The 16,574-nt window shown below is 48.4% G+C and overlaps 1 protein-coding gene across 4 annotated transcripts in view; it reads left to right on the top strand.

Annotated features, from left to right (window-relative positions):
- LOC110534415 (glutamate receptor ionotropic, kainate 5) overlaps positions 1-16,574 on the top strand; it is a 162,928-nt gene that overhangs the window by 121,487 nt on the left and 24,867 nt on the right. For all 4 annotated transcript variants that reach the window (XM_036941605.1, XM_036941615.1, XM_036941619.1 and 1 more), the window contains exons 4-8: positions 3,905-4,065; positions 4,291-4,455; positions 12,488-12,585; positions 13,235-13,400; positions 16,155-16,333. In XM_036941605.1, the coding sequence (XP_036797500.1) occupies positions 3,954-4,065; positions 4,291-4,455; positions 12,488-12,585; positions 13,235-13,400; positions 16,155-16,333 (720 nt within the window). In that variant the 5' untranslated portion in view covers positions 3,905-3,953. The remainder of the gene's footprint in view (positions 1-3,904; positions 4,066-4,290; positions 4,456-12,487; positions 12,586-13,234; positions 13,401-16,154; positions 16,334-16,574) is intronic.

Consider the following 16,574-nt stretch of genomic DNA (forward strand, 5'->3'; position numbering starts at 1 on the left):
ACACTGTGATCTGGTGGAACACACACACACACACACACACACACACACACACACACACACACACACACACACACACACACACACACCCCACTCACAAACACCCACTAACTCTGGCGTTGTGAAGATAGATTGAGAAAAGGGGAGCAGCTGTTCTGACTCCAGGTCCAGTTCTTTAGAATAGATGTGTGGTGCAGTGTGTCTATTCATAATACAGAAAATACAATATATTACAGGACACACTTCATTACACAACTCAGTCAGATCCAGAGAGCAGAGTGGCAGGGTGACAGAGCAGCATGTGGCAGTGGTCTCACTGTGACGTCTGTGTGTGTAACCTCTTGCATAACGGCTTCAGTGTTCAGATGTCAATGCTACCCGAGTCTAATGATAGGAACAGTGTGATCTGGTGGAACATTACACACACACACACACACACACACACACACACACACACACACACACACACACACACACACACACACACACACTCACACTCACACTCACACTCACACACACACAAACAAACGACAGGGAGAAAGGTGAGTGATAATAATTAATTTAATTTGTAAAGTGCTTTTCTCACACCCAAGGCATCAGATCCAGTGGACAGGAGCATTTAATTAACATAGAGTACCAGTCAAACGTTTGGACACACCTACTCATTCAAGGGTGTTTCTTAATTTTTTACTATTTTCTACATTGTATAACAATAGTGAAGACATCAAAACTATGAAAAACACATATGGAATCAAGCAGTAATCAAAAAGTGTTAAATATATATATATATTTTTTTTATGTTATATTATTCAAAGTAGCCGCAGAATGATATGGTAGCCATGCTGGTTTAGTGTGCCTTGAATTCTAAATAAATTACTGACAGTGCCACCAGCAAAGCACCATCACACCTCCTCCTCCATGCTTCACGGTGGGAATCACACATGTGGAGATCATCCATTCACCTACTCTGCGTCTCACAAAGACACGGCAGTTAGAACCAAAAATCTCAAATTTGGACTCATCAGACCAAAGGACAGATTTCCACCAGTCTAATGTCCATTGCTCGTGTTTCTTGGCCCAAGCAAGTCTCTTCTTATTATTGGTGTCCTTTAGTAGTGATTTCTTTGCAGCAATTCGACCATGAAGGCCTGATTCACACAGTCTCCTCTGAACAGTTGATGTTGAGATGTGTCTGTTTCTTGAACTCTGTGAAGCATTTATTTGGGCTGCAAACTGAGGTGCAGTTAACTCTAATGAACTTATCCTCTGCAGCAGAGGTAACTCTGGGTCTTCCTTTCCTGTGGAGGTCCTCATGAGAGACAGTTTCATCATAGCACTTGATGGTTTTTGCGACTGCACTTAAATAAACATATTTTCCGCATTGACTAACTTTCATGTCTTAAAGTAATGATTGACTGTTGTTTCTCTTTGATTATGTGAGTTGTTCTTGCCATAATATGGACTTGGCATTTTACCAAATAGGGCTATCTTCTGTATACCACCCCAACCTTGTCACAACACAACTGATTGTCTCAACTGATTGGCACAAAGAAGGGAAAAAAATCCACAAATGAACTTTTAACAAGGCACACCTGTTAATTGAAATGCATTCCAGGTGACTACCTCATGAAGCTGGTTGAGAGAATTCCCAGAATGTGCAAAGCTGTCATCAAGGCAAAAGGTGGCTACTTTGAATAATCTTTTTTGAATTTGTTTAACACTTTTTTGGTTACTATGTGATTCCATATGTGTTATTTCATAGTTTTGATGTCTTCACTACTATTCTACAATGTAGAAAATAGTACAAATAAAGAAGTATCCTTGACTGAGTAGGTATGTCCAAACTTTTGACTGGTACTACAGATCCTTGAAAGCTTTTCTGCATTGCTCAGTCTTTAGCTGTGCCTTAAATGAGGCCAGAGACTCTGCAGTCCTGACAGTGACTGGAAGTGTGTTCCACAGCTGAGGGGCCACACAACTGAAAGCCCTGTCACCTGTAGTGTTTAGTCTGCTATGGGGCTGCTGAAGGGAGATGGACCTGGAGGAGGGTCGGGTGCATGTGGGGCAGGAGGGTAGGATGAAGTCAGACAGATATGGTATGAGAGAACAATAAAAGAAAGGGAGAGCTAAGGGGGAGAGGGAAAAAGGAAGAGCTACAGGGGGAAGGGGAGAAAGAGAGAGCTATGGGGAGAGGGAGAAAGGGAGCGCTAAGGGGGAGAGGGAGAAAGGGAGCGCTAAGGGGGAGAGGGAGAAAGGGAGAGCTAAGGAGGAGAGGGAGAAAGGGAGAGCTATGGGGAGAGGGAGAAAGGGAGAGCTAAGGGGGAGAGGGAGAAAGGGAGAGCTAAGGGGGAGAGGGAGAAAGGGAGAGCTGTGGGGAGAGGGAGAAAGGGAGCGCTAAGGGGGAGAGGGAGAAAGGGAGCGCTAAGGGGGAGAGGGAGAAAGGGAGAGCTAAGGGTGAGAAGGAGAAAGGGAGCGCTATGGGGGAGAGGGAGAAAGGGAGAGCTACGGGGAGAGGCAGACAGGGAGCGCTAAGAGGGAGAAAGGGAGAGCTAAGGCAGAGAGAGAGAAAGGGAGAGCTACGGGGGAGAGGGAGAAAGGGAGAGCTAAGGGGGAGAGGGAGAAAGGGAGAGCTAAGTGGGGAGAGGGAGAAAGGGAGAGCTAAGAGGGATAGGGAGAAAGGGAGCGCTAAGAGGGAGAGGGAGAAAAGAGAGCTAAGAGGGAGAGGGAGAAAGGGAGAGCCAAGGGGGAGAGGGAGAAAGGGAGAGCTAAGTGGGGAGAGGGAGAAAGGGAGAGCTAAGGGGATGAGGGCGAAAGGGAGAGCTAAGGGGGAGAGGGAGAAAGGGAGCGCTAAGGGGGAAAGGGAGAGCTAAGGGGGAGAGGGAGAAAGGGAGAGCTAAGGGGGATAGGGAGAAAGGGAGCGCTTAAGGGGGAGAGGGAGAAAGGGAGAGCTAAGGGGGAGAGGGAGAAAGGGAGTGCTAAGGGGGAGAGGGAGAAAGGGAGAGCTAAGGGGGATAGGGAGAAAGGGAGCGCTTAAGGGGGAGAGGGAGAAAGGGAGAGCTAAGGGGGAGAGGGAGAAAGGGAGTGCTAAGGGGGAGAGGGAGAAAGGGAGAGCTAAGGGGGATAGGGAGAAAGGGAGCGCTAAGGGGGAGAGGGAGAAAGGGAGAGCTAAGGGGGAGAGGGAGAAAGGGAGTGCTAAGGGGGAGAGGGAGAAAGGGAGAGCTAAGGGGGATAGGGAGAAAGGGAGCGCTAAGGGGGAGAGGGAGAAAGGGAGAGCTAAGGGGGATAGGGAGAAAGGGAGCGCTATGGGGGAGAGGGAGAAAGGGAGAGCTAAGGGGGAGAGGGAGAAAGGGAGCGCTAAGAGGGAGAGGGAGAAAGGGAGGGAGAGTAGAAAAAGAAAAGTGTGAAGGGAAATGAAGGTAAGGAGGGAGGGAAGAGAGATGGAGAGGCAAAACATCCTCACCTCCCAGGGTCAGATAGAAGCAGTCAAGCTGCTGTGTTGTGCCTACAAGGTCAAAGGTGACTCATCTCCAACTCACACAGATACCAGACACACACATCACGCACACATCTCAGAGGTCAAACTGAGGGTCATGACCAGCTGACGGTGAGCAGAAACAAGACGCTATACACCACACACACACTTTATCTTCTTGTCTGTTCTCACACACACATTAAACTGTCACTTAGAAGGGGTGTTGTCACTCAGAGTGAGTGAGGGTGGTTTTGCAGCAGGCAGTGCTGTGTGTGTTTGTGTGTGTATTTCATGTGTGGCTCTCATGTGATCGTAACAAGCTCTTTGAATAGAGATGTAACCATTGGAGCTACAGATGTGTGCACAGAGTGAGAACGATTGTGAGTGTGTGCTTGTGTATATTTTGTGTTTGTAATGTATCCTCCCATCCTGTAGGTGGCAAGCAGGCAGCCAGCAGACCGTTCTCCATGAGGAGCAGTAGAAGATGCCGGCTCTGCCAGCGCTGCTGCTGTCGATACACTTCTCCTCCTTCCTGCTAGTTACCATGGCACCACGCTCCGGAAGCCAGGCCACCCTGCTCTCCTCCGTCCGGATGGGTGAGTGTCCATCTATCAATAATCCATCCATCCCTCCTTCCATCCCTTGATCACCCTCAGGTGTCTGTCTCTCCCTCCTCACCCGGTGACACAACTCACTCCCCTGGCCTTCACACCCCTCGTAAATACTCTGCTTGTCTCCTCTCTTTTTGTCTTACTGTCTAATGGTGAGTAACATCAATGTTTTCTCCCGTTCCATATCTCTCTGTCTCCCTCCCTATGTAGCTGCGATCCTGGATGACCAGTCAGTGTGTGGGCGTGGGGAGCGGCTGGCTCTGGCCCTGGCCAGGGAGAACATCAACAGTGTAATGGAGGGAGGGGCCAAAACACGTGTGGAGGTGGACATATTCGAACTGCAGAGGGACTCCCAGTATGAGACCACTGACACCAGTGAGTAACACCACTACGAGTACCCTAACCCTAACCCAGTAAGACCAGTACTGACATGTACAGACCAGTAAGACCAGTAATGACTAGTAAGACTATTAATACCAGGAGAGACCAGTACAGATGAATACAGACCAGGACTAAACCGAATCAGTAAAGACTAGTACAAACCATTCCACGACCACAGCCACTTGTACAGACCAGCAATACCAGTAGAGACCAGTACTGACCAGTAATACCAGTAGAGACCAGTACTGACCAGTAATACCAATAGAGACCAGTACAAACCAGTAATACCAGTATTGACCAGTACTGACCAGTAATACCAGCAGAGACCAGTCTGACCAGTAATACCAGCAGAGACCAGTATTGACCAGCAATACCAGTAGAGACCAGTACTGGACAGTAATATCAGTACAGACCAGTACAGAAGAGTACAGACCAGTACTGACCAGTACAGACCAGTAATACCAGTACAGACAAGTACAGATGAGTACAGACCAGTACAGACCAGTACTGACCAGTAATATCAGTTGAGACCAGCACAGAGCAGTACAGACCAGTACTGACCAGTAATACCAGTACAGACCAGTACTGACCAGTAATACCAGCACAGTCCAGTGCAGACCAGTACTGACCAGTAATACCAGTACAGTCCAGTACAGACCAGTACTGACCTGTAATACAGTAACTACAGACTTTATTTACAAAACAGATTGAGGATTTCATTCAGTAGTTTATGTGTATTAGCTCACAGACCAATGACTTCTATCAGGATACAGACACTTGTTGTTCCCATTGCAAGAGGTCACCACCCTGCCAATGGCCACAGCGAGCTGGAGGGAGAAGTGACTGTGTGTGGACGTATGTGAATGTACAGTGTGTGTGTGTGTGTGTGTGTGTGTGTGTGTGTGTGTGTGTGTATGTGTGTGTGTGTGTGTGTGTGTGTGTGTGTGTGTGTGTGTGTGTGTGTGTGTGTGTGTGCGCACACGCACACGACAGAGGTTATGGATGATGAGGGTGGAGAGATGTAGCGGAATGAAATGGAGCCCAGGGTGAATCTGAAGCAGCTTCTTCTCCTCGTCTCATTTCCTTCAGCTGAACTGACGTGAAGATGCACCCATGTACTTACTGTAGCCCCATGATGGGTGCCATTATTACCCCCTGTCAATCATTGACTCAGAGGCCTCGTTTCCCTGTTACTGTCTAGGTTCAACAACCATGGTTACTGTGACACAGTGCAGTGTGGCAGGAAGACATGTTGCCCTTAATCAGTATGTCAGAGTGGCATTGATCAGTAACATGAGCTGATCATTGAGCAATATGTTAACTATGAGACAGAACAGACTGACTTACAGACTGACTGACAGACTGAACACGCCCTAACAGCAGAGTGGAGTTTCCACCTTGCTGCTATGTTTCCAACATTTCCCCATCAGTAGTCACAAAGGAATTTTAAGGTGTAGGCAATGGCTAGGTTCCACTCTACAAACTCACTCCCTTCCCTCTGCCCGTGAAGGGAAGGTGGCATAATGGAACCAAGCCAGAGGGATAAAGGAGAAACCAAGGAGTGAGTAAGAGTTCTGAGGTCCACAAGCATTAGAAACAATAGACTGCACTTCAACATTTATAGCAACAGACAAAAAGATAGAAATACATTCCCACCAGACTAACAGAGCACCCAGACTAACAGAGCACCCAGACTAACACTAACAGAGCACCCAGACTAACAGAGCACCCAGACTAACAGAGCACCCAGACTAACAGAGCACCCAGACTAACACTAACAGAGCACCCAGACTAACAGAGCACCCAGACTAACAGATCACCCAGACTAACAGAGCACCAAGACTAACACTAACAGAGCACCCAGACTAACACTAACAGAGCACCCAGACTAACAGAGCACCCAGACTAACACTAACAGAGCACCCAGACAAACAGAGCACCCAGACTAACAGAGCACCCAGATTAACAGAGCACCCAGACTAACAGAGCACCCAGACTAACAGAGCACCCAGACTAACAGAGCACCCAGATTAACAGAGCACCCAGACTAACAGAGCACCCAGATTAACAGAGCACCCAGACTAACAGAGCACCCAGACTAAAAGAGCACCCAGACTAACAGAGCACCCAGACTAACAGAGCACCTAGACTAACAGAGCACCCAGACTAACAGAGCACCCAGACTAACAGAGCACCCAGACTAACAGGGCACACAGACTAACAGATCACCTAGACTAACAGAGCACCCAGACTAACAGAGCACCCAGACTAACAGAGCACCCAGACTAACAGAGCACCCAGACTAACAGAGCACCTAGATTAACAGAGCACCCAGACTAACAGAGCACCCAGACTAACAGAGCCCCCAGACTAACAGAGCACCCAGACTAACAGAGCACCTAGACTAACAGAGCACCCAGACTAACAGAGCACCCAGACTAGCAGAGCACCCAGACTAACAGAGCACCCAGACTAACACTAACAGAGCACCCAGACTAACAGAGCACCCAGACTAACAGAGCACCCAGACTAACAGGGCACACAGACTAACAGAGCACCCAGACTAAAAGAGCACCCAGACTAACACTAACAGAGCACCCAGACTAACAGAGCACCCAGACTAACAGAGCACCCAGACTAACAGAGCACCTAGACTAACAGAGCACCCAGACTACCAGAGCACCCAGACTAACAGAGCACCCAGACTAACAGAGCACCCAGACTAACAGAGCACCCAGACTAACACTAACAGAGCACCCAGACTAACAGAGCACCCAGACTAACAGAGCACCCAGACTAACAGAGCACCCAGACTACCAGAGCACCCAGACTAACAGAGCACCCAGACTAACAGAGCACCCAGACTAACAGAGCACCCAGACTAACAGAGCACCCAGACTAACAGAGCACCCAGACTAACAGAGCACCCAGACTAACACTACCAGAGCACCTAGACTAACAGAGCACCCAGACTAACAGAGCACCCAGACTTACAGAGCACCCAGACTAACACTAACAGAGCACCCAGACTAACAGAGCACCCAGACTAACAGAGTACCCAGACTAACAGAGCACCCAGACTAACAGAGCACCCAGACTAACACTAACAGAGCACCCAGACTAACAGAGCACCCAGACTAACAGAGCACCCAGACTAACAGAGCACCCAGACTAACAGAGCACCCAGACTAACAGAGCACCCAGACTAACAGAGCACCTAGACTAACAGAGCACCTAGACTAACAGAGCCCCCAGACTAACAGAGCACCCAGACTAACAGAGCACCCAGACTAACAGAGCACCCAGACTAACAGAGCACCTAGACTAACAGAGCACCCAGACTAACAGAGCACCCAGACTAACATAGCACCCAGACTAATAGAGCACCCAGACTAACAGAGCACCCAGACTAACAGAGCACCCAGACTAACAGAGCACCCAGACTAATAGAGCACCCAGACTAACAGAGCACCCAGACTAACAGAGCACCCATACTAACATAGCACCTAGACTAACAGAGCACCTAGACTAACACTAACAGAGCACGTAGACTAACAGAGCCCCCAGACTAACAGAGCACCTAGACTAACACTAACATAGCACCCAGACTAACAGAGCACCCAGACTAACAGAGCACATAGACTAACACTAACAGAGCACCCAGACTAAAAGAGCACCCAGACTAACAGAGCACCCAGACTAACACTAACAGAGCACCTAGACTAACAGAGCCCCCAGACTAACAGAGCACCTAGACTAACACTAACAGAGCACCCAGACTAACAGAGCCCCCAGACTAACAGAGCACCTAGACTAACACTAACAGAGCACCCAGACTAACAGAGCACCCAGACTAACAGAGCACCCAGACTAACACTAACAGAGCACCTAGACTAACAGTGCACCCAGACTAACAGAGCACCCAGACTAACACTAACAGAGCACCCATACTAACAGAGCACCCAGACTAACACTAACAGAGCACCTAGACTAACAGAGCACCTAGACTAACAGAGCACCCAGACTAACAGAGCACTCAGACTAACACTAACAGAGCACCTAGACTAACAGAGCACCCAGACTAACAGAGCACCCAGACTAACTGATCACCCAGACTAACACTAACAGAGCACCTAGACTAACAGAGCACCTAGACTAACAGAGCACCCAGACTAACAGAGCACCCAGACTAACACTAACAGAGCACCCAGACTAACAGAGCACCTAGACTAACAGAGCACCCAGACTAACAGAGCACCTAGACTAACAGAGCACCCAGACTAACAGAGCACCCAGACTAACAGAGCACCTAGACTAACAGAGCACCTAGACTAACAGAGCACCTAGACTAACAGAGCACCTAGACTAACAGAGCACCCAGACTAACAGACTACCCAGACTAACAGAGCACCTAGACTAACAGAGCACCTAGACTAACAGAGCACCTAGACTAACAGAGCACCTAGACTAACAGAGCACCTAGACTAACAGAGCACCTAGACTAACAGAGCACCCAGACTAACAGAGAACCCAGACTAACAGAGCACCTAGACTAACAGAGCCCCCAGACTAACAGCACCCAGACTAACAGAGCACCCAGACTAACAGAGCACCCAGACTAACAGAGCACCTAGACTAACAGAGCACCCAGACTAACAGAGCACCCAGACTAATAGAGCACCCAGACTAACAGAGAACCCAGACTAACAGAGCACCCAGACTAACAGAGCACCCAGACTAATAGAGCACCCAGACTAACAGAGCACCCAGACTAACAGAGCACCCAGACTAACAGAGCACCTAGACTAACAGAGCACCCAGACTAACAGAGCACCCAGACTAACACTAACAGAGCACCTAGACTAACAGAGCACCTAGACTAACACTAACAGAGCACCCAGACTAACACTAACAGAGCACCCAGACTAACAGAGCACCCAGACTAACAGAGCACCCAGACTAACACTAACAGAGCACCTAGACTAACAGAGCACCTAGACTAACAGAGCACCCAGACTAACAGAGCACCCAGACTAACACTAACAGAGCACCTAGACTAACAGAGCACCCAGACTAACAGAGCACCCAGACTAACAGACTACCCAGACTAACAGAGCACCTAGACTAACAGAGCACCCAGACTAACAGAGCACCTAGACTAACACTAACAGAGCACCCAGACTAACAGAGCACCCAGACTAACACTAACAGAGCACCTAGACTAACATAGCCCCCAGACTAACAGAGCACCTAGACTAACACTAACAGAGCACCCAGACTAACAGAGCCCCCAGACTAACAGAGCACCTAGACTAACACTAACAGAGCACCCAGACTAACAGAGCACCCAGACTAACAGAGCACCCAGACTAACACTAACAGAGCACCTAGACTAACAGAGCACCTAGACTAACACTAACAGAGCACCCAGACTAACACTAACAGAGCACCCAGACTAACAGAGCACCCAGACTAACAGAGCACCTAGACTAACACTAACAGAGCACCTAGACTAACAGAGCCCCCAGACTAACAGAGCACCTAGACTAACACTAACAGAGCACCCAGACTAACAGAGCACCCAGACTAACAGAGCACCTAGACTAACACTAACAGAGCACCCAGACTAACAGAGCACCCAGACTAACACTAACAGAGCACCTAGACTAACATAGCCCCCAGACTAACAGAGCACCTAGACTAACACTAACAGAGCACCCAGACTAACAGAGCCCCCAGACTAACAGAGCACCTAGACTAACACTAACAGAGCACCCAGACTAACAGAGCACCCAGACTAACAGAGCACCCAGACTAACACTAACAGAGCACCTAGACTAACAGAGCACCTAGACTAACACTAACAGAGCACCCAGACTAACACTAACAGAGCACCCAGACTAACAGAGCACCCAGACTAACAGAGCACCCAGACTAACACTAACAGAGCACCTAGACTAACAGAGCACCTAGACTAACAGAGCACCCAGACTAACAGAGCACCCAGACTAACACTAACAGAGCACCTAGACTAACAGAGCACCCAGACTAACAGAGCACCCAGACTAACAGACTACCCAGACTAACAGAGCACCTAGACTAACAGAGCACCTAGACTAACAGAGCACCTAGACTAACAGAGCACCTAGACTAACAGAGCACCTAGACTAACAGAGCACCTAGACTAACAGAGCACCCAGACTAACAGAGAACCCAGACTAACAGAGCACCTAGACTAACAGAGCCCCCAGACTAACAGCACCCAGACTAACAGAGCACCCAGACTAACAGAGCACCCAGACTAACAGAGCACCTAGACTAACAGAGCACCCAGACTAACAGAGCACCCAGACTAATAGAGCACCCAGACTAACAGAGAACCCAGACTAACAGAGCACCCAGACTAACAGAGCACCCAGACTAATAGAGCACCCAGACTAACAGAGCACCCAGACTAACAGAGCACCCAGACTAACAGAGCACCTAGACTAACAGAGCACCTAGACTAACACTAACAGAGCACCTAGACTAACAGAGCCCCCAGACTAACAGAGCACCTAGACTAACACTAACAGAGCACCCAGACTAACAGAGCACCCAGACTAACAGAGCACCTAGACTAACACTAACAGAGCACCCAGACTAACAGAGCACCCAGACTAACACTAACAGAGCACCTAGACTAACATAGCCCCCAGACTAACAGAGCACCTAGACTAACACTAACAGAGCACCCAGACTAACAGAGCCCCCAGACTAACAGAGCACCTAGACTAACACTAACAGAGCACCCAGACTAACAGAGCACCCAGACTAACAGAGCACCCAGACTAACACTAACAGAGCACCTAGACTAACAGAGCACCTAGACTAACAGAGCACCCAGACTAACAGAGCACCCAGACTAACACTAACAGAGCACCTAGACTAACAGAGCACCCAGACTAACAGAGCACCCAGACTAACACTAACAGAGCACCTAGACTAACAGAGCACCCAGACTAACAGAGCACCCAGACTAACAGAGCACCCAGACTAACACTAACAGAGCACCTAGACTAACAGAGCACCTAGACTAACAGAGCACCCAGACTAACAGAGCACCTAGACTAACAGAGCACCCAGACTAACAGAGCACCTAGACTAACAGAGCACCCAGACTAACAGAGCACCCAGACTAACAGAGCACCTAGACTAACAGAGCACCTAGACTAACAGAGCACCTAGACTAACAGAGCACCTAGACTAACAGAGCACCTAGACTAACAGAGCACCCAGGCTAACAGATAACCCAGACTAACAGAGCACCTAGACTAACAGAGCACCTAGACTAACAGAACACCTAGACTAACAGAGCACCTAGACTAACAGAGCACCTAGACTAACAGAGCACCTAGACTAACAGAGCACCTAGACTAACAGAGCACCCAGACTAACAGAGAACCCAGACTAACAGAGCACCTAGACTAGCAGAGCCCCCAGACGAACAGAGCACCTAGACTAGCAGAGCACCTAGACTAACAGAGCACCTAGACTAACAGAGCACCTAGACTAACAGAGCACCTAGACTAACAGAGCACCTAGACTAACAGAGCACCTAGACTAACAGAGCCCCCAGACTAACAGAGCACCTAGACTAACAGAGCACCTAGACTAACAGAGCCCCCAGACTAACAGAGCCCCCAGACTAACAGAGCACCTAGACTAACAGAGCACCCAGACTACCAGAGCACCCAGACTAACAGAGCACCCAGACTAACAGAGAACCTAGACTAACAGAGCACCCAGACTAACAGAGCACCCAGACTAACAGAGCACCCAGACTAACAGAGCACCTAGACTAACAGAGCACCCAGACTAACAGAGCACCCAGACTAACAGAGCACCCAGAGTAACAGAGCACCCAGACTAACAGAGCACCCAGACTAACAGAGCACCTAGACTAACAGCACCCAGACTAAAGTGATTTCTTTTAAGAGAAGTGCACCTGGTTGACTTCTGTCCCTCTGTCTCCCTCTCCTCGCAGTGTGCCAGATTCTACCTAAAGGAGTGGTGTCTGTGATAGGCCCTGCCAACAGCCCTGCTTCTGGCTCTACTGTCAGTCATATATGTGGAGAGAAGGAGGTGAGTGGCACAAACATACACACATGCATGAATATGCACGTTCTCTCTCTCTCTCTCTCTCTCTCTCTCTCTCTCTCTCTCGCACACACACACACACACACACACACACAAACACACACACACACACACACACACACACACACACACACACACACACACACACACACACACACACACACACACACACACACACACACACACACACACACACACACACACACACACACACACAGCCACCCTTCTTGTTCATCATTACAGTGTCAGGAGATCGAGTCTCCCAGGAGTGCTGAATCTCTCCTCGTGAAATTAACCATCAACCACTTCTTCCATCTGTTTTCTCTTTATTCCCTTTGGCCTTTTATCCCTTCTCACTCTGTTCTCCTCTTCCCTGCCTCTCCTCATTTCTGTTTCCTCCTTAATGTTTTCTATACTGGTACTTTGATATCATTGCCTTCTCTGCTCTTCCTTTCTTCCTTTCGCTCGCTACTTCCTTTATACTCTCCTCCCCTCTTCCCTCTTCCCTCCTCCTCTTCCTCTTCCTTTTTCTCTTCCTTCCCCTCCACCTCCTCTCCTCTCCTCTCCTCTCCTTTCCTCTCCTCTCCTCTACTCCTCCTCTCCTCTACTCCTCCTCTCCCCTTCTCCTCTCCAGATCCCACATGTAAAGATAGGTCCAGAGGAGACTCCCAGGTTGCCCTACCTGCGTTTTGCCTCGGTCAGTCTGTACCCTAGCAACGAGGACCTGAGCCTGGCCGTGGCAGCCATCCTGCGATCCTTCAGCTACCCCTCAGCCAGCCTGGTCTGCGCCAAGGCGGAGTGTGAGTACTGTGTGTATCTGTGTGCTTGTGAAAACGCATGTAGATGTGTGTGTAATTGTGTGTTTATTTAAATTCTCATTACCAAATCTTTTTTTACGTTTTAGCCATTTTTCTCCCCGGTCTTGTCCCCGTATGGACTCGGGAAAGGTCAAGAGACATGCATCCTCCAAAACATGACCCAGTCAAGCCGCACTGCTCGTTTAACCTGGAAGCCAGCCGCACCAATGTGTCGGAGGAAACACTGTACAGCTGTCGACCGATGTCAGTGTGCATGCGCTCGGCCGCCACAAGGAGTTGCTAGAGCATGATGGGACATGGACATTCCAGCCTGCCAAACCCTCCCCTATCCCGGAAGACGCTGGGCCAATTATGTGCTGCCTCATGGGTCGCGACACAGTCCGGGATCGAACCCAGATCTGTAGTGATGCCTCTAGCACTGCGATGCAGTGCCTTAGACCACTGTGCCACTCGGGAGGCCCTGTGTGTGTGCCTTTGTGTGTGTGCCTTTGTGTGTGTGTGTGTGTCTCACACTCCCTGTGCGAGCTCACGGCATCTTGGCACATTCACACTGTCTGGGCGAATATGACTGTCCCCTGCTGCTAGACACTCATTCTAACAGGCTGCTCTTAAAGTTCACTAAACTGTACATGCAAACAACACAACTTGTGGTCCATACAAATCACACTCCAACAGTATCTACCTCTTACTCATCCTCCAGTACTTGGCCAGACAGTCAACCACCTGTCAGGCTCCTGATACAGTATAAAGACTGAGCTCCTACAATTGTAAGTTGCTCTATCAGACTATTGATTTAATGATTGATGCACAGTAATTCTTCTAAAGAGCTGTAATCCTGTTTCAGTCTCAGAAAATGAAGAGCTCCTCTCCTCTTCATAGACTTGCCACTTTGAACATGAGACCCATTGAAATACATCAGAAATTGCACACCGATATGATCAGTGATTTTGATGTGATACACAGGCCTCCTACCTTCCATCCATTTGCTGATGTGAGATGTGAGCCTTGTGTCTATTTGATGTGTTCACAAAAAGCTTTTCTATTTAGAAGAGGTTTTAAAAGCAACAGGTACGGTAGTCATGGTGATATAGTGATTGTGGGTGCAGATTAGGCTCTATATTTGTCTGGGAAGTGATCTCCTCAAGGTTACCGTTACCCACAGATTCTGACCCACTTGGCTGTGGAAGCTATCGCCGTGCCGAGCTGCTGGTTGCCATGGCTGCAGAATAGGTGCTAACTGCCACTCAACAGGCTGACTGCCTGACTCCCTCCACACACACGTACGTACAGTCAGTGTGCTGCAGAGAGATAGACGATTAACACACCATGGTTACAGCCAACAGGGGTTTTCATATTTTTCCATCTACCTCCGTCGAGTGGCTTTCAGGATAAGTGGACGTTATGTGTGTGTGTGAGAGATAGGGCCGCCGTCCATCACATATCAGATGTAGTGTTGAGTAAAGCAAGGAGACCAAGATGGTTTTGTTTTTTCTTTTAGTGTCCATTTGGTTGCTGCATGGACAAAGATGTTTTATGTTGATTTCCAGGCATTTTCCGGTTCTTTTTGGCTCACTGAAATGTTTTTGGGGAGGTTTCCTTCTCTAGTTATGTATGAGCCACGTCCAGCTATTAATCTAGTGCCATTATGCAGTTTTTATGAGATGGATGAGGTCAGAGGAAGGAGAGGAGAGAGGGAGAAGGTAAAAACGGATAGAGAGAGAGGAAGCAAGAGGTGGAGAGAGGAATAGAGGGACGGGAGAGATGACGAGAAAGGAGATGGAGTGCAAAATGGAGAGTGACCAGGATAGGAAAAGAAAGAGAGAGATACAAAAGAGCTAGAAAAAAAGATGGAGACGTTAGCGAAAGAGAGAGAGAGCAGTTAGAGAGAAAGAGACAGAAGAAGAGGTTAGGTTAGTGAGAGAGTGTGAAAAAGAGAGAGAGGAAGCTAGAGAGAGAGTATTGATTTTTCTCCTTCAAACTAATTAAAGTTTTTGGCCTGGTTCAGTGATTACCACACTGCTTACAGGCCTGCTCTCTGGGAGGCTCCTGTCCCTCCCTCCCTCCCTCCCTCCCTCCCTCCCTCCCTCCCTCCCTCCCTCCCTTCTCTCTCTCCCCTCTGGCTCCCTGTGAAGCTCCCCAGACGCTGGTAGCTCCTCTTATTTACTTTTCTGGCAGTATTTTACTAGAGAATATAGAATTAGAATGGGAATTAGAATTTATATTCTAAACCCCAAGGACCTTTCCATAGTGTTTGGCCCAGGGACTAGCTACAGTACTGTATATTTGCAGTACAGAATGCTTTGAGGAACGAACTCGTCAGGTCGTCACCGGAAACGTTTGATATTGTGAATGCCAATGGGGGAGAAAAAAGTTAGACGTTCATTTAGCTTTTCTGTTTGGCTTGTCCCTAGTGGGTCTTGTTGCTATTTACGTGGTAATTACTAGGCTGTCCGTATTGGATTGGTGGGTCAGTTTTTTTCAATTGCTAGATATTCTATGTCAATGACATAGTGGTGGGTTAGCGTTATATAATCATTGAATCTCCCCAGAACCTGATTTATAGGATCTCTTGTTAGAACTACCATTATAGCACACTTTCTATGCATTTTACAATGCCAATCTCCAACAACCCATGTTCGTTTGTGGATGTTAAATAAAGTCTCACCTAAAATGTCTCTGTTATTCTATCCCTTCTCTTCCTCTTCTCTCCGGCTCTCTCCCGGCTCTGCCCCTAAGGCCTTCTGCGATTGGAGGAGCTAGTGCGGCGCTTCCTCATCTCCAGGGAGACGCTGTCAATCAGGATGCTGGATGACAGCCTGGATCCCACCCCTCTGCTGAAGGAGATACGAGACGACAAGGTGGCCACCATCATCATCGACGCCAACGCCTCCATCTCCTACCTCATCCTTAAAAAGGTCAGAGGTCATGCCTCAGTGCTAGGGTGGTTTTTATAGAGTAGCTACATGAGTTGTCGGCTGAGAAGTTGTACCTATTGACTGATTTAGTATCTGGGTATAATAATCTGATCATAGATCTGTGGTCTGGGTCTACTTCTAGCTCAAGAACAATTTGACTGATGATTGTTGCTTGCTGGATACAGGACAGTAATGCAGAGAACCATGTGAAGTTATACAGGGAGCAACAATGGTTCAATTA

Source organism: Oncorhynchus mykiss, chromosome 2 (genome assembly GCF_013265735.2).
Source record: "Oncorhynchus mykiss isolate Arlee chromosome 2, USDA_OmykA_1.1, whole genome shotgun sequence".
In the NCBI taxonomy this organism is placed as follows: Eukaryota; Metazoa; Chordata; class Actinopteri; order Salmoniformes; family Salmonidae; genus Oncorhynchus; species Oncorhynchus mykiss.